Source organism: Clarias gariepinus, chromosome 10 (assembly GCF_024256425.1).
Source record: "Clarias gariepinus isolate MV-2021 ecotype Netherlands chromosome 10, CGAR_prim_01v2, whole genome shotgun sequence".
NCBI lineage: Eukaryota > Metazoa > Chordata > Actinopteri > Siluriformes > Clariidae > Clarias > Clarias gariepinus.
Genome location: NC_071109.1, coordinates 1,097,501 through 1,121,212, shown reverse-complemented (window position 1 = coordinate 1,121,212; position 23,712 = coordinate 1,097,501). Strand labels below are relative to the sequence as shown.

At 39.2% G+C, this 23,712-nt stretch overlaps 3 protein-coding genes across 4 annotated transcripts in view; 1 reads left to right on the top strand and 2 right to left on the bottom strand.

Annotated features, from left to right (window-relative positions):
- si:dkey-237h12.3 (teneurin-3) overlaps positions 1–3,058 on the top strand; it is a 65,861-nt gene extending 62,803 nt beyond the window's left edge. Inside the window, exon 28 of the mRNA XM_053506115.1 lies at positions 233–3,058. Within this exon, the coding sequence (XP_053362090.1) occupies positions 233–967 (735 nt within the window). The 3' untranslated portion in view covers positions 968–3,058. The remainder of the gene's footprint in view (positions 1–232) is intronic.
- A 6,570-nt stretch (positions 3,059–9,628) lies between these two features.
- Positions 9,629–16,015, bottom strand: ctso (cathepsin O). Its single transcript, XM_053506114.1, has 8 exons — positions 15,722–16,015; positions 13,991–14,099; positions 13,673–13,812; positions 13,384–13,551; positions 12,300–12,421; positions 11,377–11,540; positions 10,961–11,053; positions 9,629–9,765 (listed from the first exon to the last, which is right to left on the bottom strand). The coding sequence occupies exons 1-8, from the start codon at positions 15,917–15,919 to the stop codon at positions 9,731–9,733; spliced, it is 1,029 nt and encodes a 342-aa protein (XP_053362089.1). The 5' UTR covers positions 15,920–16,015; the 3' UTR covers positions 9,629–9,730.
- Positions 16,016–16,491: 476 nt separating this feature from the next.
- Positions 16,492–23,712, bottom strand: part of rnf130 (ring finger protein 130) — a 32,027-nt gene continuing 24,806 nt past the window's right edge. Inside the window, exons 8-10 of one of the 2 annotated variants that reach the window (XM_053506112.1) lie at positions 22,698–22,914; positions 21,807–21,903; positions 19,776–21,227 (exon numbers count right to left, since the gene is read on the bottom strand). In XM_053506112.1, the coding sequence (XP_053362087.1) occupies positions 21,212–21,227; positions 21,807–21,903; positions 22,698–22,914 (330 nt within the window). In that variant the 3' untranslated portion in view covers positions 19,776–21,211. Of the gene's footprint in view, positions 18,417–19,775; positions 21,228–21,806; positions 21,904–22,697; positions 22,915–23,712 lie in introns of those variants that run through there. The other variant, XM_053506113.1, reaches the window with a different exon arrangement.

Sequence of the window (23,712 nt, the reverse complement as noted above, 5' to 3'; positions counted from 1 at the left end):
GGAAATAAATCAAAAAGAAAAAAAGGGAACCCTTCTAGATGATGGAACTCTTCTTTCATCAAGCATATATATTTATTATGTATTTTATATTATACTGTAAATCACATAATTGCCATAAGAATGCCATTTTTAACCTTATGTTTATGTAGAATTATTCAGGTGACTACCAATTTTACGTTAAATTAAATAACACTTAAATAACAGTTCTGGATGTGAACTGTCTGTATTGCAGGCAACCGGAGTTCAGCAGCAGGTCCTGCGCCAGGCTAAAGCGTTCCTTTCGCTTGACAGAATGCCACCACTCCACACTCCGCCCAGACCGTGGCTCTGGTTTGCTCCTAGCGAGTCTCTGATCGGCCGCGGCATCATGGTGGCGCTGTACAAAGGCACAGTGATAACCCGCGCTATCAGCATCGCTAATGAAGACTGCATCAAAGTGGCAAACATCCTCAATGGAGCTCTGTATCTCAAAGATCTGCACTTCACTTTGGACGGACGTGACACGCATTACTTTGTGAAATCGGGAGCTCCTGAAGTGGACCTGGCGGCACTCCGACTGGTGACGGGGCGAAAGCAGCTCGAGAACGGCGTTAACGTGAGCGTGTCCCAGTCGACGGCCGCGATGGGCGGCCGCACGCGCCGTTTCGCTGACGTGGAGCTGCAGTGTGGTCTGCTAACCCTTCACGTGCGCTACGGAGCCTCTCTGGATGAGGAGCGGGCGCGAGTGCTGGAGTTAGCCAGGCAGAGGGCGCTGACGAGCGCGTGGGCGCGGGAGGCGCAGTGCATACGGGACGGAGAGGCGGGAACTCGTCTGTGGTCCGAGGCGGAGAAGAGGCAATTACTGAATGGAGGAAGAGTGCAGGGATACGACGGATATTACATTCTTTCTGTGGAACAATATCCGGAATTATCCGACAGCATGAACAACATACAGTTCCTCAGACAGAACGAGATCGGGAAAAGGTAGCAGAGAACCGTGTTTAATACTCGCCAGAAATTATTTATATGCACATATACCGTCAGGTTCTAAATTCTGAGTGCGCGACCACACGTCACACCGACACGGCACCCCAAGTCACACACCGTGCGCTATGCTGATGACACCCGACCCTTCCTTGTCCGGTGTCCCTATTTCATCTCACTGAGGTCATCTCCAGAGCTTTCACTGGTGTGAGGTTATTGATGAACAGGTGAGAAGTTGTGCTGCGACTAGACGGTGTGTTCGAACCATCAGCTGATTTCATTCACACCAGGGCTTCACTACAGCGACATTCGCCCAGAAATCACTGACAAATTGAACAAAAATATATAATAATGGTAGATAAAATAATGTAATAATAAGAACAGACTAATAGCAGGTGAAATGTGTTCAAACATAATATCAGGTAGCCGTGCTCTTAAATCTCGACTGACGGCACAGTGCATCATGTCCATCACAGGACATCAGCACTTAGATCAAACTATTAGTCTTTATTAATGCTTAAACTTTTGAAATAAAATCTAAATAATTTTTTTTGTGTGTTATGAGAGTTAGAGACAGATTTGCACTTGAGGATCGTTCGTTATCCTCTAAAGATGATGCCGAGCGATGAAACTTGATTCAGAATCGATCTACGACTTTTTAAATTATTTTGATAAATTTTTATACGTTAAACAGTTTAAAATATGTTAAACATTTGTTAAAAAGATACCACGGCTTTTCCTAAGAGAACAAACTGCTTCCATTTTATGTAAATACTCCTATTTTGTGAGAACATTACTGCATTTTCTTAATTTTTTTTTTTTATTTATGGTTGATTTCGGCATCACCGCCACCTACTGAACTGGTGTGTAGAGCAGGGGACAAGCAGGACAGAAGGGTTATGGCTTGGTCCAAACATTTAAACAGTTCACAGGACAAGTTACACAGCGTTTCAGGGTTTATTAGATACTGTGAGTAGATCAATACTTTAAAAACTGTAAGAAATACAGCTGTTGTAGACAAAAATCAAACGATACACTTTAGTAATGTCACATCAATGTCGCTTCACAACAAACAAGTATTTTTTGGCCAAAAGGAAATCTGTGTTTTTAATACTATTCTTTTATTAGTTGTATCTTAATTAAATTAAGTTTGTCAGTCAGTTATAAATAAAACTCCAGGACGTGAAGTCCACTCATCATAATCTACATCCAGTAAGAGCAGTGCTCTTTTTCAGACTTCTGGAGTGAATAACAATATGGATGAGATAAACAACGCGGATGAGATAAACAATGCGGATGAGATAAACAATGCGGATGAGATAAACAATGCGGATGAGATAAACAATGCGGATGAGATAAACAATGCAGATGAGATAAACAATGCGGATGAGATAAACAATGCAGATGAGAAACAATGCGGATGAGATAAACAATGCAGATAAGATAAACAATGCGGATGAGATAAACAATGCAGATGAGATAAACAATGCAGATGAGATTTACAAACTGTTGAGATAAACACGGGTGTTGGTCGTGCACTCAGACGCTCAGACCTGAAGGTATAACGTTACTAAAGTGTTAAAATAACGCTGTGCGTTGTAGAACATTAGCGTGTTACAAAATCATCTAAAGCCTCAAGAAGGCCAAAACCTGTGGAGCACAATGCGAAACTGACTTGTATTAATATATTACACACACAAAATACAACATTACTACAACATTACTACCCTTATCTGACTATTTATTCAATACTCACTTCACCAGTTCCCTTAAAATATATCAGAAAAAAGTGTTTACATATCCATAGCTCTGCACCAATAGAACACACACACACACACACACACACACAAACACACTCGTCACTTTTTATAATTTTTTACTTTATTTATTTATTTTTCCCACATGTCTCCGTGTGTATTGTTGTACTGTAAAAGATTTATATTCAGGATTTCCAAGGACTAAAATCTGCATTAATTTCATTGTTTTCATTTTCAAATAATTTATTGTTTTTGTCACAAAATCTCTTTAACAATACTGTGCAACAACGTTTATTGTATAGCTAATAAAATAAATATCCAGTCTAATTAAAAGTAAAGGAAACAGCACTACAATAAAACCTGTACATTTAATAAAAGTGTGCACCTGAGTTTATTATTATTATTATTATTATTGTAAAACTTTTTATTTGCTAATAGGTGAACTTAAAGACAAATAAATCAGCTGTTATTTTATTTATAAACTTACCACATGATGTGTTCTTCTATAAGTTCTATAACCTTCTATAATTTTCAAATTTTCCCACCTTTACAGAATGCTATAAATATTTGCGCTTCGGTTGCTAAAATTTTCCTGATGCAAAGATAATCATGTCTGACGCATACTTGCGCGCACACACACACACACACACACGCATTCTACAATGAGAGCACAGAGCTGCCTTGCTTTGAAGTTTGGGTGGAAACGCATAATGGAGTTAACGTTAATCAAAGCGCCTCTCATTTAACACTCGCTAATCCCACCGAGTGTCTCTCTCCCAAACTCACTTTCATCTAAGGGTTTAAATCTCACACTGCAGCCGACTGACAGGAAAGAAACGCTTTTATATCCAGAGGAAGAAAATAACAGAGATTCTGGAGGAAGGTGTTGTGTAACAGCCGTTCCTCCTTTTTTCTTTCCTCTCCGTCTTTCAGTCTGATTTGGAATTGATTATCGGGTGATTACATCACACTCAGGGTTCGCTTCTGTCCTGGTGCTGCTTCAGTCTTCAGCACAGAACCTCACTTCGGGGAGCGCACCCTACACCCCAGTGTGTCCCAGTTAACCAGATAACTTTCTCCTGAAAAGCATCTTCATCTTCCTTCATCCTCATTATATCGTCTTGTAGAAATACTGTTCATTAAGTCTAATTTGTGATTCGTCTGGGGTGTATGCAGAACATCTAACATTGGAAACATGTTCTATTCTACTCCATTCTGTACAACAGTTAAAATTGAGTAATCTGATTGGACGAGAGGCGTTACTCCACCAGTGCTGATAACAGACAGTAACAGCACTGTGAGGTGTAACTCTGTGTATGAGTGGGCGTGTCCCAGGTGTTGTCCAGTGGTTAATGACACTAACTGTGTGTCTCAGCGTGGGTGAGAGTAGGTCTGTACGGTCCGCAGTACTGAGGAGAGAGCAGCTGTCTGACTAAACCCACATTCACACCCAGTCACAGAAGCACTTTCAGTAAGAACACACATCTGATAACGTTATGGCGTCTTAAACAACACGCCGTCTCTGCACTCATCACTTCTAAGTCCTTCTGAATCGCCTCTGAACCGTCCGCGTCGTTCTGTTCACGGCTAACGCTTAGCTACAAAGCTAACCAGCTTCTAACACAAGGCTGAATCCCAAATCCCTCTCTAACCCCTGATCAAGGGCACTACTTAGTGTGTGAAACAAGGAAGTGTACACCCTACTGTACATAGTGCATACTACATATCATTTTATCCTCCAGAGTACCGCTACGAGTTGAAGGGAACATGAAGGAGAATCACGTCTGGTCCACGGAAGCTCCACCTCACACACTTACAGGACATAAACCATCTGCTGCTGACGGCTCGGTGTGAGACCCCACACACACCTTCAGAGCTCTAGTGGAGTCCAGGCCTTGACGGGTCAGTGTGTTTTAGAGACACCAGGGGGCGCTACGATTCCCGCGTGCGGTTGTGTTGTTGTGTAATGAAGCTTCAGTGTGTTTAGAGAGCAGCAGCCCACGTCCTCGTCAGGATAAATAAACCCTGAGCTTATTACTCTACCCTTAACAGGCAGATTATCGGCTCCATGATTACAAAGTCCCGATGATGACATTCGAAGCACTAAATGGTTTCGCGCCGGTGAGTCTCACAAATAAATATGGAAATGTGGAAATGCATTTCACACCGAACGAACGGCATCCAGCAGAATCAGTTATAGTAACACACCGGCGCTAATCTGCTCTCCAGTCTAATTAAAATGTTCAGATATTTTAAAGCTGATGAAATCTGGTGTATAATTACTTCTTTTGGGGAAATTAAACACTGATAATGTGGACTTTAGCCAACGATCATGAAACACTCAGGATTCTCTTTTGTTTTACTGTTTTCACTAAAAAAGCTGACACACACACACACACACACACATACACACACAGCATCTATATACAGTACTTTTATTAACGTTGAAGCGTATGTTGGAAAGAGCTCGAGGATATCCTCAGTTACTTAAGTTGTTTTTTTTTTATACAGTTTTACATTTTAATATCATTTCATTCTTCCAGTTTACATTTTTATTAAATCTTATTATAAAGTAAACAATGTTTGTAACACACCTTTCGCTCATGCTGTTGCCCCGGCCCTCCTGAGACGTTATGCTTTGCAGGACTTTAATCATCAGCCTGCTTCGACCCTTTTCAGGTGTTTTTGTCCTTGTTGTCATGATGTCAGCAATTAATTATTTAATCTCGCTGTTTTTCTCACGTTTTACATCTGTTAAAGTTTCACGTTGGTGTACTGTTAGCTGCTTTGTTCACCTTGTGGTTTCCGTGCTGCTAATGCTAATGCTACTAGAGTTTATAGGTGTTGGCTTGTAGCTCATAGCTTTAGCGTTAGCTTCATGGTTTGCTTTGTTTTTCATTTTGGATAAAAACATATTCAGTTAAAGTTATTAGTCTGAACGTAGACTCTGCCTCAACCCTCAACGAATCACACAAGGTTAAAGAACAGTGAGAAGTGTGTGTGTGTGTGTGTGTGTGATGGAATGGCACTCTGTCCCCCGTATAACCTGCCTCGTGTCCTAAGTCTCCTGGGATAGGCTCCGCCCCCTGTGACCCTGATCACAGGATAAAGGGGTACAGAAGATGAGAGAGTGAGTGACACTACCTGGTGTACTACACACTGGAGTTACACACTGTGTTAGTGTTAGTGTTACACAGTGTTACTAATGAAATATTTATTTATATTTATAAATAAAAATAAAATAATCCATCTTCTTGCACTTGGGTTCAGCACGGCACAAACATCAACCTCTTATACATGTCTGATGTCTGGATTTGGCTGGTGTGTGTGTGTGTGTGTGTGTGTGTGATGTATGAAACCTGAGCTGATTGCTTTCCAAAGAGGGAAATTAAAATGAAACATTTCTCGTATCTTCAGCAGCAGAAGCTGAGAAACTCTGCACACAGTCATGAGTGATGTTTAGAGCTCCAGAGGAGTGTGTGTGTGTGTGTGTGTGTAGTTTTCTCATACTTAAACAGCAGTCCATATAGAAAATAATTTTCTTTGTAAAACAATGTGTGTGTGTGTGTGTGTGTCAACATTAATCAATCAATCAATATATATATATATATATATATATATATAAACTTTGGGTAATTGTAGTGTTTATAAAATAACTGTAATGTTGAATAATTCATCAGTTTCATTTATTCCATCATATTGTAAATGTAAAATATTATAGTTTCTTTGACCAAATGTCCAAATTTATAAATGTATAGTGTAAATCTTTTTAGATCTTATCCCCAGCTGTTTGAGTGAACATAAGCTGCAGGAGGAGGAAGAGGAGGAAGAGGAGGACAAAGAGCAGAAATCCAGAGAAGGTGGCCTCGGAGATGATCTTCAGGAAAACGCTTAACCTTCTGGTTTCTGCAGCTGTGTTATCTGTTTCACACACACCGCTATCAAGTGCAGGACGAAATGCCAATTAAAGTGTAATTAAAGACCAACACAGTCATCAAACTTCCCAATCACTTTATACAAAATATACACACTCTGCTTTTATTGATTTGTTGTTGATGTTTAACAGAATAACTGCAAAATGTTTTAAAAAGAGGAAACGAGGAATCATTTAACAATCATTTAAACGATTTTTATAAAAGAAGGTATAAGTGGCCTCACAACTCCAGGGTTGGGGTTCGATTCCTGCCTTGTGTGTGTGTGTGTGTGTGTGTGTGTGTCTATAGAGAAAGTTATAAAATAATTATAAATCACAGCACCAATGACACACCTGACTGACACACACACACACACACACACACTTTTTGACTATTCATTACCTATTTTTCTTTGATGATATTTATATTTTCAGGCTTTTTTTATTTACTTAAGTTTTTTATTTATATCTGTTTATTTCTATGAAATTCATTCGTAATGTGTGTGCGCGTGTGTTGTCGTGTATGAGCTGTGCATTAAGCAGATCCTTTAAGAGAGATGTTAATTTATATATATATATTTTTTTTTTTTATATTAATCACATGCATGTGTAATAAAGCAGCACAATCCTGCCACCTTCTGGCTGATCTCTCTCTCTCTCACACACACACACACACACACACACACAAAACATGAGCATTTAAAAGTCAGTGTTGTGTGTTAGTGTTTTGTTCAGTGTGAGTGTTGTCCTGCACGCAGCTCACACTGTTGTGTTTGTGTGTTTCGTTACAACTTCTGCCGCAGGAATAAAACCAGAGGACGGCAGGAAGACAAACACACACTGAGACAAAGAGGGACATATAACACAAGTCACAGTAAAGCTCCTTCACTTGCATTATTACTTGAGTGTAAAGTACATTCTACTCTGAATATGAGGCTGTACTGTATATTAGCCGTATGCTTGTGCTGGTGTATCACTCACACACACACACACACACACACACACACAGTCCACCACAGAAAATAACTTGTGTACATACAATACAGTGTTCAGTGTTAAACCAGTCCTGCTTTAGTCTAGTTCACTACCCGTGCATGTCCTGTTGCTAGGCAACCAAAGCTCACTTTAACACTCAGCATTATTCAGTGAAACACTGCGTGTTGTTGTTTCCTGCTCGATCCCGTTCCCTCGTCCCTGCGCTGTACAGAACCTGCACAGGTGTTTCATCAGCAGGACCGTTACTCACTCATTAATGACTTTAAATACAATTTATGTAAATACGGGACGTCCCACAGGAACCTGGTTAGCTTAACCCCACACACACACACACACACACACACAGTGTTTATGGGTCTGCTCGTGTTCTCAGCACACAGCCTCGTCAACCTCAGCACTTTTACACACGCGTGTGATTATATCATCACACACAACAGCCAATCATCATCTAACCTGCAGTCATGTGACATCCTCATTCATTTCCTTGGTGAGATTTTATTCAAAATGTGGCCGTTTAAACCCCAACGGGAAAAAGTACAGCTCACACACAGTAACACAACCACACACATTATATATAACTACACACAACCACACACATCTACACACAACTGTATAAAACTACACACAACCACACACATCAACACAACTGTATAAAACTACACAGAACCACACACATCTACACACAACTGTATATAACTACACACAACCACACACATCTACACACAACAACACACATCTACACACAACTGTATAAAACTACACACAACCACACACATCTACACACAACTGTATAAAACTACACACAACCACACACATCTACACACAACTGTATAAAACTACACACAACCACACACATCTACACACAACTGTATAAAACTACACACAACCACACACATCTACACACAACTGTATATAACTACACACAACCACACACATTATATATAACTACACACAACCACACACATCTACACACAACTGTATAAAACTACACACAACCACACACATCTACACACAACTGTATAAAACTACACACAACCACACACATTATATATAACTACACACAACCACACACATCTACACACAACTGTATAAAACTACACACAACCACACACATCAACACAACTGTATAAAACTACACACAACCACACACATCTACACACAACTGTATATAACTACACACAACCACACACATCTACACACAACTGTATAAAACTACACACAACCACACACATCTACACACAACTGTATATAACTACACACAACCACACACATTATATATAACTACACACAACCACACATATCTACACACAACTGTATAAAACTACACACAACCACACACATCTACACACAACTGTATAAAACTACACACAACCACACACATCTACACACAACTGTATAAAACTACACACAACCACACACATCTACACACAACTGTATATAACTACACACAACCACACACATTATATATAACTACACACAACCACACACATCTACACACAACTGTATAAAACTACACACAACCACACACATCTACACACAACTGTATATAACTACACACAACCACACACATCTACACACAACAACACACATCTACACACAACTGTATAAAACTACACACAACCACACACATCTACACACAACTGTATAAAACTACACACAACGTGTGTAGAGATCGGTACACCTGTGGTCGGTCCTGACCCCTGCACCCCAGGAACATCCCACAGGACCTGCTGGTTTGGAGACGCTCTGGCCCAGCCGTCTAGACATCACAATCTCAGATCCTTACACTCACCTTGCTGCCTAATATAATCACAGTCACTGACAGGGGGCGCTGTAACCAGATAATCAGTGTTCCTCAGTGAGCTGATCAGTGTGTATTTATAAAATGATGACATCACACACCAAAGATTCTTAAATATTGTGAGAGTTTATTTTATAGATCTGCGCTGAGAAAAATAAAAATCCTGAAGATTTATAAAAAGAAAATATATTTAAAAAATAATGTTGATTTATTTATTTACAAATCACAGACTGTAAATTGGTTGTAAACATGCTCTCTCTGAGCTGAAGATAAAAGTGTGTGTGTGATCCTGTGGGAGAGTCAGAGGAACACCGTGGCCACGCTGTCTGCCACTCCTACAACCGGAACAGAGACGAGTGTGTTACAGTCGCTCATGTCTTACTGTATAAGGTGCACATGACGTCTGAGGTAGCGTTAGCATGTGAGATGCTACAGAAGCTAACGAGACGTTATAGTCGATCTTCAGACAAAAAAATATTATAAGTGTTAAATTAAAAAACAGGTGACACAGTGGTGTAGCGGTTAGCACTGTCGACCTGCATCTCCAGGGTCCGGGTTCGATTCCCGGCCAGGCTCGATACCCGTCTCTGTGTGCATGGAGTTTGCATGTTCTGTTTGGTGGGGTTCCTCCGGGTACTCCGGTTTCCTCCCACAGTACAAAAACATGTAGGTTAGTTTAATTGACGGTCCCAAATTGCCTGTAGTGTGTGAATGCGAGTATGTGTGTGTGTGTGTGTGTGTGCCCTGTGATAGATTGGCACTCTGTCCAGGGTGTGTCCTGCCTCATGCCCTAAGTGTACTGGAATAGGCCCCGCCCCCAGCGACCCTGAATACAGGATAAAGCAGTCTAGAAGATGAGTGAGTGAATTAAAAAACTGATTATTTAATTAGATTATTAATTAGATAATAGATTATAAATTTAATTAAAAAGTGTTAATATATCGCTCATAATACTGTTTTACGTTAAACATAATCCTTAACATCAATAACAGTGGAATAGCTAAAATAGCTTGCTTTAAATAAATAAATAAATAAATAAATAAATAACAACCACACACTTGGCACAAACACATTCATATTACACATCACAAATTTAACACTCATCTCGGTCTCACACGCCCGCACGCAGAAACACACACACTCACACACACTAACAAGTCACATGTCTCACACACACATCACACGCATACTAACACACGCATCACTAATGTTAACACACAGACTCACACACCAAACACACAAACAAGCACTAACACATTTACTCATCACACACACACAAACACACCTCTCTTTCTCACTCTCTCTCTCTCTCTCTCACACACACACACACACACTAACTGACATCAGTCCTGTATAGTGTGTGACGTGTGCAAGTTGTGTGCTGCAACCGGGTGGCGTCGGCTTTATTAAGGTCTTAACACACAGGTTGTGCCCCGGGGTGGTGATGGCACAGGGTGCTTGGGTCGTCATTGTTGCTTACAACTATATTAATAATAATATTTAATTTTTTTTTTTTTATTGTTTACTTACCGCACATGTTTACCCCCATTTTGATGTAGGCGTACCCCTCATCACCCCAGGCCCGCCCCCATGAATTCCGGATGATCCAAAATGGCACCTCACCTACAACACAGTATATATGTGACAAATGAAAGCGTCTCTCTCTCTCCCTTCTGATGATCACATGACATCAACGCCGGTGTGACTACTGACATCTTTAAACATAACACTACACACTGCTGCCATAAATCAATGTAGATAACAAATGTTGAAGTGTGTGTGTGTACATTTTTGAGGCCCTCTGTGCGTGTACATACTGTATATATATATATATAAAATTTAGAATTCAAAGTAGAGCTCACACGCTAACCTGCAGTGTCAATACAGCATGCCTTGTGTGTGTGTGTGTGTATGTGTGTGTGTGTGTGTGTGTGTGTGTGTGTTACCGGTCATATCATAGCCGATGATTAGCACAGCGTGATTAGCGTGCCCAGAAGAGCAGTGGTGCTGAATGATTCCTCCCAAATAATCCTGCCAGCTCAGTGCGTTCACCACAACCACCAACGGCCCCCAGTCCACCAACCTCCTGATCATCTCCTGCTCCTGTCCACTACACACACACACACACACACACACAATATATATATATATATATATATATACAGTGAAACCTTGGATTGCGAGTGACACGGTTTGCTAGTGTTCCGCAAGACGAGCAAAGATTATTAATAAATTTTGACTTAAAAAACAAACTAGTCTTGGTTTACGAGTAACGGGTATCATGTATCACACATGCGCTTTTTGTTTTGACAACAAGCGTCATGTGTTCTTAACTGAGCCAACGGTTTTTCTCTCTTGTGCTGTGGAATTGTGGGTAATCGTCTCCCCTGCTGGATCTTACTGGTATAATCAACATCCATGCACACTTGTACTGTTTATTATAACACTGTGACCACGTGTGTGTGTGTGTAAAACATATTTTATTTTGTGTCTGTTTGCGTGTGTGTGCAGCGTGCGTGTAAAGCAAAAGCAAGTCTCATTAGAGAGGTTAAAGATCCATTGTCTCTCTCTGTATCAGCCTGCTCTGTGAGTCTGTGAGCGTGTCATGTGCTGCTTTAAATGATTTATTATTAATTAAAAATTTTTTATAAAGCTTTTAAAAATAATTACTGCTTAATTACTGTTCATTTTAATCATGGTTAATATTTTGCTAGAATAATATTAACAGCATTAACTCCGAGTTCACATTATTGAGACGCCACACGGGACGCTGCAGCGATGACTTGCATTAATAATAAATGACGTCATCATTACTATTATGAAATAACGTGTGTTTTTAAAAGTCAGTTCTCGAGCCCTTTCTCTGTACCTGAAGTCGAAGACAGTGAAGTCCTTCACCGACACACCGCCGTGACTCAGAGAGAAAACCCGACACACTCCTTTCTCCGCTCTGTACGGGTACTCCGTCTCATTCACCAGCTTCTCTCTGCTCTGAGAACATTAACGAGAGAAAAGAGAAAAATACTCCACTTAAAATATATACGTAAACTTTTTCCTTTCATTTCTTGGGGTTTTGTTTTAATAATATAAAATCTAAGATAAATATTAAATTACTATTAATAATTCATATTATTTACCTGTGCACACGCCAATATATATATTTTATAAAATTATAAAGTCTTGACTGCACAAAAAATGGCGCCCTTCATGCGAAGAGGCCAAAAATACCTGTATGACTGTATAAACATTAATCACATACAGCTACAGTTTTCACTAAAACACCTGCTGAAACAATTCATAACCTGTTCTCCAGTGCCAAAATTATTGGCGTCTTTCAATGATGATTTTAAAAGAATGCAGGAAAGCAATGTGTCTTAGTTGAAAACAAGTCCATCTTTATTTCTGTTTCAGTTTTCAGGAAATCTACGACTGCTTTTGACCAAACAGGATTTAAACTATTAAACTAATTAAAATACATTATATCATTTAAAGCAATCTGATTGTTTATACAGTCAGATAAATACTTTCTAACCTCAAAAAATTATAATGGTAATTCAAGAGAAATTAAAGGGTCAGTAAAGGTTTGCATGAGATTCAATTCCAAAGGTTTTTTTTTATTTATACGTTTTATTTTTTATTATTTTATTCCTCCATGCCTCTGTCTGGAGGTAAGTGTCCGCGTCGTTTAAACAAACATCTAAACCAACAAAGGAACTGCACAAAATCTAACGGTGTATGAAGGATGGTATCCAAGGGTGCCAATAATTTTTGCCAAAGCATCACAAGTTATCAAATCTGTTACAAATATATGGTTAAGATGAAACTATCAAGCACCATCTAACCTTTAAACATGAAATCGCTGTCGCTGCATGTGGAGCTGGGCTTTTGTATAAAAATATGCTGTACTGTTAAACGGAGGAGCCAATACTTTTGCACTGAGGGCGGTGCTGTACCTGTTTGAGCCAGTCGAGCGTGGTCACAGGTGACCCTCCAAAACACCCCTTACTTTCATACGCACAGTCTAAAACCTGCTGGACGCTGAGACTCTGAAATGTTCTTCCGTCTTTCACTCGCACGGACTCGATGGCTGAGACCACGCTGAACGCCCAGCATGCTCCACACTGCGCGCACACACACACACACACACACACACACACACACACACACACACACACATAAACACAATAAACACACACCAGGTCCTTCACAATGCTCTACACCACTTCCTGTTTGCACACGGACCGATTTCTGATCGTGAACAGGACCGACAGCGCCATGACCCCTCCAGTCGAACTTCCGAGGATAAACGAGCGCTCCGAGGCGGCCATCTTGGAAAAATCTGTACTTGGACACTTTGTGGGAATGAGCTCGGAGATAAAGATCTGGGTGGAAAAAATAAAACAAAGAAATCAGATAGATGTTAATACAAGTGATTTCAGAGTATAATTAAACGAGCACACACACACACACACACACCCCACCACCCATCCTACACCAGATACACTCTGGAGGTGAAAAAGCGTCACAGAATAAAGTCATCACTATTCGTCTTTACTTCACCTTTAAACTGCTGAGTCGAGAGCACGGAGAACTGATTCACTCCGTACACAGCCGCGTGCTTCACATCCTTCGAGTGTGTGTTTAGAAACATCTGGCGCTTCACCGAGTCCTGATTTACACACAAAACAAACCAGACGTGCAGAATTACAGAGGGTTAAACACACAACACTGGGAATGAGTGGAACTCTACAGCTGGCTGTTTATCACAAAACACTGCAAATCCATTTTTTAAGCCAAGATTCCTTAATTATTCACCAAACTCAGATAGAACCCCATAGCTGTTCCCCTGAGAGACGACTCCAAGCAGAACTTTTTAAAGCACCTCGATCGACTCCTTGCAGCAGGTTGTACTCAGTTCCACTTTCTCTCTTTGTTCGAACCCACCATCCATGATGAGACAGTGGTAACGTATGTGGTCAGAACAGCACCAGTCACACCGCTCCAGATGTATACATGACCATATCTTTTGGCACACTGACTTATGAAGGGCGGTGTCACTGTGACTGCATGTGCAGCCTGGTGCTGCCATCTGCTGGCGTGTCACAAAACTAGCCTCCAACTTTTCGGCACCCCCTTGTAAAGAATAATTACTTATTATGAAGAACTGAAATGTGTAGAACTCACTGAACGAGTGTTCATAAATAGTGTTTCCATGTTTGTGAGCTAAGAACACTTAATGAACCCTAGGAGAACCCATGCTGTTCTAAGTGTGTGTGTAACATACAACTGCCTGGGTTCTTTAGGTTATGTGAGAGATGAAAAACTGACAAGACGTATCTAATTACAGCAAAGTGTAAATGTTACTCTATATTATATTATACTATAATAATAATAATAATAATAATAATAATAAAGAGGTGTAGTGGTTAGCACTGTCAATCTGCACCCCCAGGTTCCCGTCTCTGTGTGCATGAAGTTTGCATGTTCTCCCCGTGCTTGTTCCATTTCGTCCCACAGTCCAAAGACATGCAGGTTAGGTTAATTGGCGTTCCCAACTTGCCTGTAGTGTGTGAATGAGTGAGTGTGTGTACATGTGTGTGTGCCCTGTGATGGATTGGCACCCTGTCCAGGGTGTACCCTGCCTCATGCCCTAAGTCTCCTGGGATAGGCTCCGCCCCCTGCGACCCTCAGTACAGGATAAAGTGGTATAGAAGATGAGTGAGTGAGTGAGTGAGTGAGTGATAAAGAAGAATCCTACAGCACATTCCCTCAAAACTCACATCTCAGATGAACCGATTCTTTTGATCAAGTCAAAGAGTCGACACCTTCAGTTCTCGAAAGGTTAATCCATTTCCCTGGTTGTAAACAAGTCATTAAATAATCATTTGAGATTAAACTGTTGAACTGTCTGTAAAACGACTGGAATTAAGTAATTCATCTTATTCTGTAAATAAATTAAACAAGATTTCCTCTCTGCGCTTCAAACGGATCCTGAGTCGAACGCTTCCTGACTCCGAGTCAAACTCAGAGCCGAGCGCTCACACTGACCAACAGCCCTGAGGTTAAGGAAAAGTATCGATAAAAGAATTGTTATAACACACAAACATAAAGATGTAATTGTTTAAATAAACAAAAAAGAGACAAAGATAAATAATAAATTAGTCGACTCTTGATTCTTAGTGAACCGACTCATTGAGCCGAGTCAGTCGTACAACCTCAACAGCGCTTATTAACTTGGTTACACTTTCTGTGAAATTCGACATAAATAATCTTGTTTATATGGAGACATACTTGTAAATTGATCCAGGCCTGTAAATAATCTGCCTGAGTGTAATAACTCCGATTAAACAGCTGATTTAACAGCTCTGTGATTTCCCCTTCTGTGGTGTTGTGAAGCTTCACAGAGAGACGCGCTACGACTCCGTGTGACACATTCAACACCAGAAAAGTGTAAGATAACACAACAGTAAACGCGTCAGTATATTGCATTTTACACCGTTAAAATTAATTCACGGTGTGTAAATCTTACGTAAAAAAAATAAATAAAACAAACTACTTCCGTTTCCGCTGTATAACCTATAACTGTTCTCTGATAAGTCCCGCCCTCTACGCAAAGAAATCGCTAAGAGCTTCCCGCCTTGGCCCTTCTGATTGGCTAGAAATCCACAGCTGTCCCCGCAGCCTATTGGTCTGTCCAACAGTTCGTCACCACGGCAACCGGAGACAGGCTAAACAGTAATAAGAGTTATTTATCCGATTTTCTAATTACAAAATGAAAATCAGACACTAAAATAAACTGATAATGCAAATATATTCATATATTTTAAAAGACTAATTTATACTTTGCGAATATAAAGCAGCAGATTCAGAGACATGAGGGACAGGCCGCCACACACGTCACTTCCAGCGCCATGTTGGAAAGGTCAAGCTTTCACTAAGACTATACAAGATCATTATAATATCCTACAATATACACCATACCATCTCCAAGATATATAAACTTAAAATTTACATGCAGTAAATAATCCATTGGTGCAATTATGACACATTTTAATGAAGCAGAAAGTAACACGGAAGGATCATCATCATCATCATCATCATCACAAAACCATTAATCACACTCATCTGACATGTTCATTTCCTCAAATCTGAAATAAATATAATAAAATCACCCAGGATGCAAAAGGCTTTCAATAATAATAAAAAAGACAGCAGATGAACTCTCTCTCTCTCTCTTTCTCTCTCTCTCACACACACACACACACACACACACACACGGTGCTACAAGTTCACTGAGAGAGATATATAATCATAAATGGACGTGTTTATATGCAAATAGTGGATATATTCCTATATACTGTGTATATATTATATATAGATTGTTAGTACTGATGCGTACCAGGCGTGTTGTTGTTAGTTACTGGTTTAAATACTGTTTATAGACGGAAGTAACGCTGATTCAACTGGAGTTGGTGTGGTCTGAAGCTACATCAAGCTCATAAAGAAGAAGAGGTTCAGGCGATTCGGCTCCGTCCCAAACGCTAACGTTCAGTGTCTCTTCTTGGTGTTCATGCTGGAACGTTAGACATTTAACTGCTAGCTAGCTCAGGTTACCACGACAACCTGCATCTGTTCAGTAACACTCATGTTATCGTCTTTAGAATCGTTTGGAACGTCATAATATTTTATTACATGACATATTGACATGTTTTTTCTATTTCAGTAAATTCCAGAAACTTTCTCTTTGCACTTCTATGTGAATCTGATTTGAGGGCGGATAGAGAGTTAAAATTATCAGCAGGCCTGTAAGCCTGTAAGTGATTAAAAAAATATGAATTCTGTGTAGATTTATTTAACTTTCCAATTTAAGAAGAACAATCATTCTAGCTTTGCAATAATTAAATGCGTAATATCTAGCTAAGTGAAACTAAATTGGTGACCATAATGGGTTTATCAGACATAATTGGTCCAAAAGACGTTGAGGTCATTTCGTTAGATCATTTGGTCACATAGCTCCGCCCCAAATCAGTTTTATAATAAGTTGCTGTTTTAAATGGAAAAATCAGAATTTGGCCAAAATGTTTGAACATATTATTAAATATACCGTGGATATATATATAATCCTCACCCATTAGTGTGTGTGATGACAAAAGTTAATTAAAATAAACTGATTAGTGCTGAACTGAACGGACTGTAATTTCATCTGGTTTGTAAGTGTTGCAGATCAATTCGCTAAAGTTAGCTAAACGATAACTGAGTGTCCCAGTTTCTAATAAAGTATTCAGTGTAAATATAAATTTAGACACAGATTATCAGATAACACATTTTAGAATATTGTGCACAGAATTTGGTGAAGCTAACGCCCTCGACGATCAGCACAACATTACAGCTATTACACACATATTGTCACTGTGTTTGGTGTTAACGTTACGTTACCTGGAACATGGCTAGCAGTCGAATCTGTTACATACTGTATGCTAGTCCTGAATTAGCTAGCAGAATATTGGCCAATTACACTGTTCTCCTAGCTAGCGGTGTAATGAGAAGACTTCTACCAAACCCTAGCATTTGGGACATGACGTGAGCCTTAAATCAGCCAGTAAATTGTTCCTCAAAGGGTCAGAGGTCATCCATCAGTCAGGATTGTCCACCCGAATCTCATCATGGAGTCAAAAGACGGTTTTGAGAGAACACACTCAAAGTGAGTTCAGTCACAACAGACAAATTAAAGCGACTCTCTGTAAACCGAGAGTCCTGCAGGTCCGCAAGCGTCTGAGTTTCAGCACTTCCACTGTCACCGGAAAACACCTCTGTCCCCTTACTCAGGGGTTAGGGGAATGGGATACAGGGGTCAAAGGTCAACCGGGAGCGTGTCCTCAGGATTTGTTCTCATCGTACATGTCCAGAGACGTCTGAATATCCGGCAGCTCCATTTCACACACCACGCTGCGCGGAGATCCCGAGGTCCGGCCGAAAAAATGGCCACCTGCGAGGAGAAAAGATGCAAAAAGTCTTAAAAACTGTAACGGGAAGGAGAATGTGTATCTGTTTAAAAACAACAGAATATTGGCTAATTATGAGGCTAATTGGCCCAATGAGAAGACTTCTACCAAACCCTGGCAGTCTCACACACTGTGACAAGAAAATATGACAAAAAGGAAAAAAAAAAAAATAATAAAAAAAACAAACAAATAAATAATGCAGAAATCCAAAATGCCTGAAAATAGAAAACTTCAACAGAAAGACTTTTGTAAGTCGCTCTGGATAAGAACATCTGCCAATGCTAAATGTGAATGTAAATACTGAATGAGATGTGTGATTTACGATAAATAAACATTTCTATGTATAAGTGTATTATTGGTAAATTATTGTTAGCAATACAGTATGATAGAGCTTTTTATTGGTATTATATATATTTTGCCAAAACTAGATTGTTTGCCTTTGGTTACTGATGTGACCTTCCTGATCACATGACCTAATCCTGGTCTTTACCCCGATCACATGACCTACTCCTGATCACATGACCTTATCCATGTTTCCAGTTGGTTGTACTCTTGATTCAGGTCGTTACAGCTCTGACACGTCACACCCTGAAGAACGCTCAACGTGGAGCCATTTAGCCCCGTTAATAAAAGCTTTTTATTACTTCATTATTTAGATGCTTTGGATTTTTTTTCTTTTAGCTAAGGTGTACAGTACATGGCAATGGATAATGGAATATGAAAAGTAAAACGAATGCCAGTAATTATACCAAAAATTATTTGTGTTAAATGAAATATAACCAGTGGTTCAAACTCAATAAGCGTAATTTTGAAATTAAAATCTATATTTGGAGATAATTCACAATCCCCGAATTAAATACATAAATAAATAAATAAATATTTTTTTACAATTTATGTATGCAAACTGAAATAGTATATATAACTGTAATTTATGGTTTTCATGCCTCTAATATTCATGACTGTCTAAATAATAATTGACAGTTTCAGAACAAAAACATACACGGTCAACACGAGAGTTTCATCTGTATCTTTATCATATTTAAGGGGTGTGGCCTAATTGTTGCCTTCCCTGAACTGAGTGGGTGGGGCTTACAAAAGGATTTCAAATGTCAAAATAAACCAAATAATTTTAAATGATTCAGAGACATCATGCAGAGCGTTACACAGGTTAGACAGAAACTGATTATATATGAGCTTGTTTTGACGCGCTCATCAATTCTCACGATTCCCAGATTAATTAATACAGGAAATAATCTCGCAAATAATTTCCCGTCTTTATGGATAATAAATCAGCATCAAAACTAATTAACACAGTTCACTCACCACACACTTTATTATGAAGAATACTTTTATTCCAATAGTGCAAACCAGATTAACAGAGAACACCATGACTAAAGAGGTGTGTGTGTGTGTGTGTGTGTGTGTGTGTGTGTGTGTGTGTATATATACCACATTTGTACATAATCATTATTATAAGATGCACATGAGGAGTGTGACGTAACCTGACAGGAAAAACATGTTTTATAGTAATAAAGAAAATAAAAAGTGATTTTATCAGAAGAAGTTTAAAGCCAAGTTCAGGAACTTTAAAGCGCTTTACTGCCACCTGTTTATGGTGTTTTAATGTTTTATAATATGGTTTATTTATGCGATTTTACAGTCATTTTGGCTTTAACTAAAAAGGTAAAATAAATGAAAATAATTGTATATGAAAGAAGAAATGGATAAAAAATTTAAGTAAAACAAACAAAATTAGAATAGTGCAAGAGTCTGTTTTAATTCTAAAGTCTATAAGCTGGAGCTTCTTAATTAATCACTAACTAATGAATAATGAAAATAAGCAATAAATAATAATACATGAGTTATTCCCATACCCGGTCATGGAGCAGTATTAATGCAGAGTGTTGAGGATCTAGAAGTTCACACCGAATCGTTCTGGAATGTTCGGCTCCATAATAATGATATAATAATATAACGACTCCAGAGACCAGACTGTGATCAGATCTAATAACCACCTGACTTTTATATTTTAATAATGTTCATTTATTCAGCCATTTTTCCTCTGTTTATAACCTCAGGTGTGTTTTCTGGACTCGTGTCTGTAGTAAACAGTTTAATGTCCATGTGGTGAAGAGAACGCTGTGTGCAGTTCGTCTCTCACTTAGGAGCTTCGATGAGACGGAATACTGTACGTGTTTTATATTCATCATGTTTAATGTGATGAACGAGTTCCTGACGATAGTACCTGGGTTGCCAAGTCTGTATAAAACTTGCTAAAGTTGTCTTGTGATATTAATTCTTAAAATTTCCATCTATTAAATTAATAAATGTTTTATGTGATTGCAATTACGTGCACTTATTAAACCCAGGCCGACAACTCTTCCTCTTTAACCAATTTCTGCTTCTCATTTATTCCTGGAGAATGTTTTCGGGCCTGCTGTCAGGACGCCATGAACCGTCCACACACTCCACACTACGACTGCCCGAACCCCGGGGCGGAGCCGGAGGAAGATCTCAGACCCATCAGGGATACGGAATGTAATAAAGGATAAAAATCAAATAAACTAAACCTTAATAGTGCACATGAACAGAAATAAAAAAAGCATTTTATCACACTGCATGAAGATGTGAAAATAAAACACTCAGAAAGGAGAAATCCTAAAATGTAAAAATAAACAGCTACAGAAAAAAATTAACTTCTTTAATCAAGTGCAAGACTATCTGTTCATAAAATCTGCTTATGAACTCGTGGTGTAATTTAGAAATCCGATGTCCGACTTCAGGCCGTGTCCAATCTGAAACCGAGAAAAAACACTGCAGGTTAATGTTTACATCAATAATAAAAATAATAAAGTATAAAACACGCTTTACATCACATTAACACTTCTGGCTGAAACAACATCATTTTTTCTTACATGCTTACATTTTTAAAAATCACTCTGTTGGTTAATTATTTACAAGATCCTTAAAGAAAAGTTGTAAAATGTTACAGGAAAAAAAAAACATAAAATAGTCATGGGACGTGCAATGTTTAACAAATTCTAAAAGCAGATTTTTGGACTTTTATTAAACCTTTTTACCGGCCCCTAAGAAGAGGGCGTGGCCTGTAAAATTATTTTTGTAATTCCCCATAGCCTTCAGGGGGCGCTAAAAGCCACACCACTAAAGTCACTAAAACACTTAATTAAACAAAAGATTCTCCAATCTTTAAGTGAGTGGAATTATAAAAATAAGCGTGCTCATTAAAGCTACCTTCTTATACATTTGTTTATTACAAACTTCTACTTCTTTAATAATAATAATAATAATAATTTTTACTTTAAGGTAAAAACAGAAGGTTAAAGGTTAAAGGTGACGGTAAAGTCGGTACTCACGGCGTGTTGTCGTAGGTGTTGCCGGTGGCTCTGATGATCATGTAGCACAGCGTTAAAACACTGAGGACGGCGAAGCTGCCCACAATAAACCACTCCTCTGTTAACAGAGTAAAAGGAGGCGGGGTCACTGTCAATAGTGGGCGGGGTCTTGAGAGATGAAAGGGCTCAGTCTTGGAAGCAGAGGTGAAGAAAGAAGGACAAAGCAGACGGAGTGCAGAAGGGAGAGAACGAGTGCAGAGAGGAAACAGTCCACCAATCACACGCCTCCTCCCACAGCCAATCAGAACAGGCGGTTAGCGCACGGCGTTAGCCTGCAGCGCGTCACGTGTAACAGCGCCGCGGGAGAGTCTGTACGTTACAATCAGAGGCGGTCTGAGGTGGAACGCCAATCATCACACCTGTCCCTTGCTTTTGACGTGTTTACGTATTTCACATGTGCGGCCCAGCAAGCCCCGCCTCCTACACCGTGATTGGCTAAGAGCCGCCACTCCCAGGAAACGCGTCACTCTAAGGTTACCATGGAAACCATTACAAATTGTTTTGAGATTTATAAAGAACAGATAGAAAAGTTTACAGTTTAAAGTGTTTCTCTGTGTGTGTGTGTGTGTGTGCGTGCGTGTGTGTGTGTGTGTGTGTGTGTAAGAGCAAGAGGAAAAGTAAAGAAAAGCAAAGAACAAATGCAACAGGAATTCATCAGGAGGAGGAAAGCGTTAAAACCATCCAACAATTAAACTCTAAACAATCTAAACAATTAATAAACAATAAATAAAATAGTTTGTGTGTTTTGTTGAAACTGGAAATATTTAAAAGTAAAAAAATAAATAAACTGTCTATTGTTGTTGTTATTATTATTATTATTATGATGATGAATGTTAATGAGGTGTGTCTTACTGGTGACGGCGATGTTGATCTCCCCGGTGCGGTGTGTGTGAGTGTGTGTGAGCTCGGACTCAGACAGTAGCTGGGATGAACCGGAGCGCGTGAGCGGCTCCACACTGATGCTCGTCTCAGACGTCACATCCATCAGCGCCACCCGCTGGCTGGAGGAGTGAGTGCGCGTCATCCGCTCCATATCAAACGCCACGTTATCCACACACTGCAGGTTGGGCTAGACACACACACACACACACACACACACACAGACACACACACAAGGTAAGTGCAAAAGTTAGCATCCCAGATGAAATTAAATGTCAAATAGATTTTTAAATTGACACGTTTCCTGGCTGTTGTTTCTCTTGCTCATGTCTCGGTGTTATGGATGTTTTTGTCAGTTTGTTATAACATCAGTGTTTACATCATCATAACTGATGTGATTCATTTATTGCACAAATATTTTTAATGCACTTTTTTTTTTTTTTTGACGGATCATTTATTCATGCCAGTTTGAATAAACTCTAATAAACAACTAGAACAATTTACATCTTTTATAATTAGAGTCTTTAAGTGATTTTTGTGTCTGTGAAGTGAGTTTATGGACAACTTTTTTTGTTTGTTTGTTTTGTTTTGTTTGTTTTAATAAAAACCCAACAGGAACAGGAGAACCCCTCGAGAAAAATGTATAAATACTAAATAAAACTAAAATCCGCATAAGGAAAAAAAACCCCTGTATAATCAAAACATCTATTTTAATTGTAATCTCAGACAGTAAAGTGTGATATAACATCATAATTAACAGAACAAATATTATTATATGAGTCATTACTGTACACTCAGTGTGACATAAACTTTGCAATATTTTCAAAGTGAAATTAAACATTCCTCTTATTTATTTATCTTATTTAATTTCTCAGCGTGTCCACTGGGGGGCAGTAGAGTGTTATAATAGTGAGTGTGTTATGGGTCAGTAGTACACAGCAGTACACACCCTGAGACATAAACTACTGCACTACAGCATGTTCCTGTG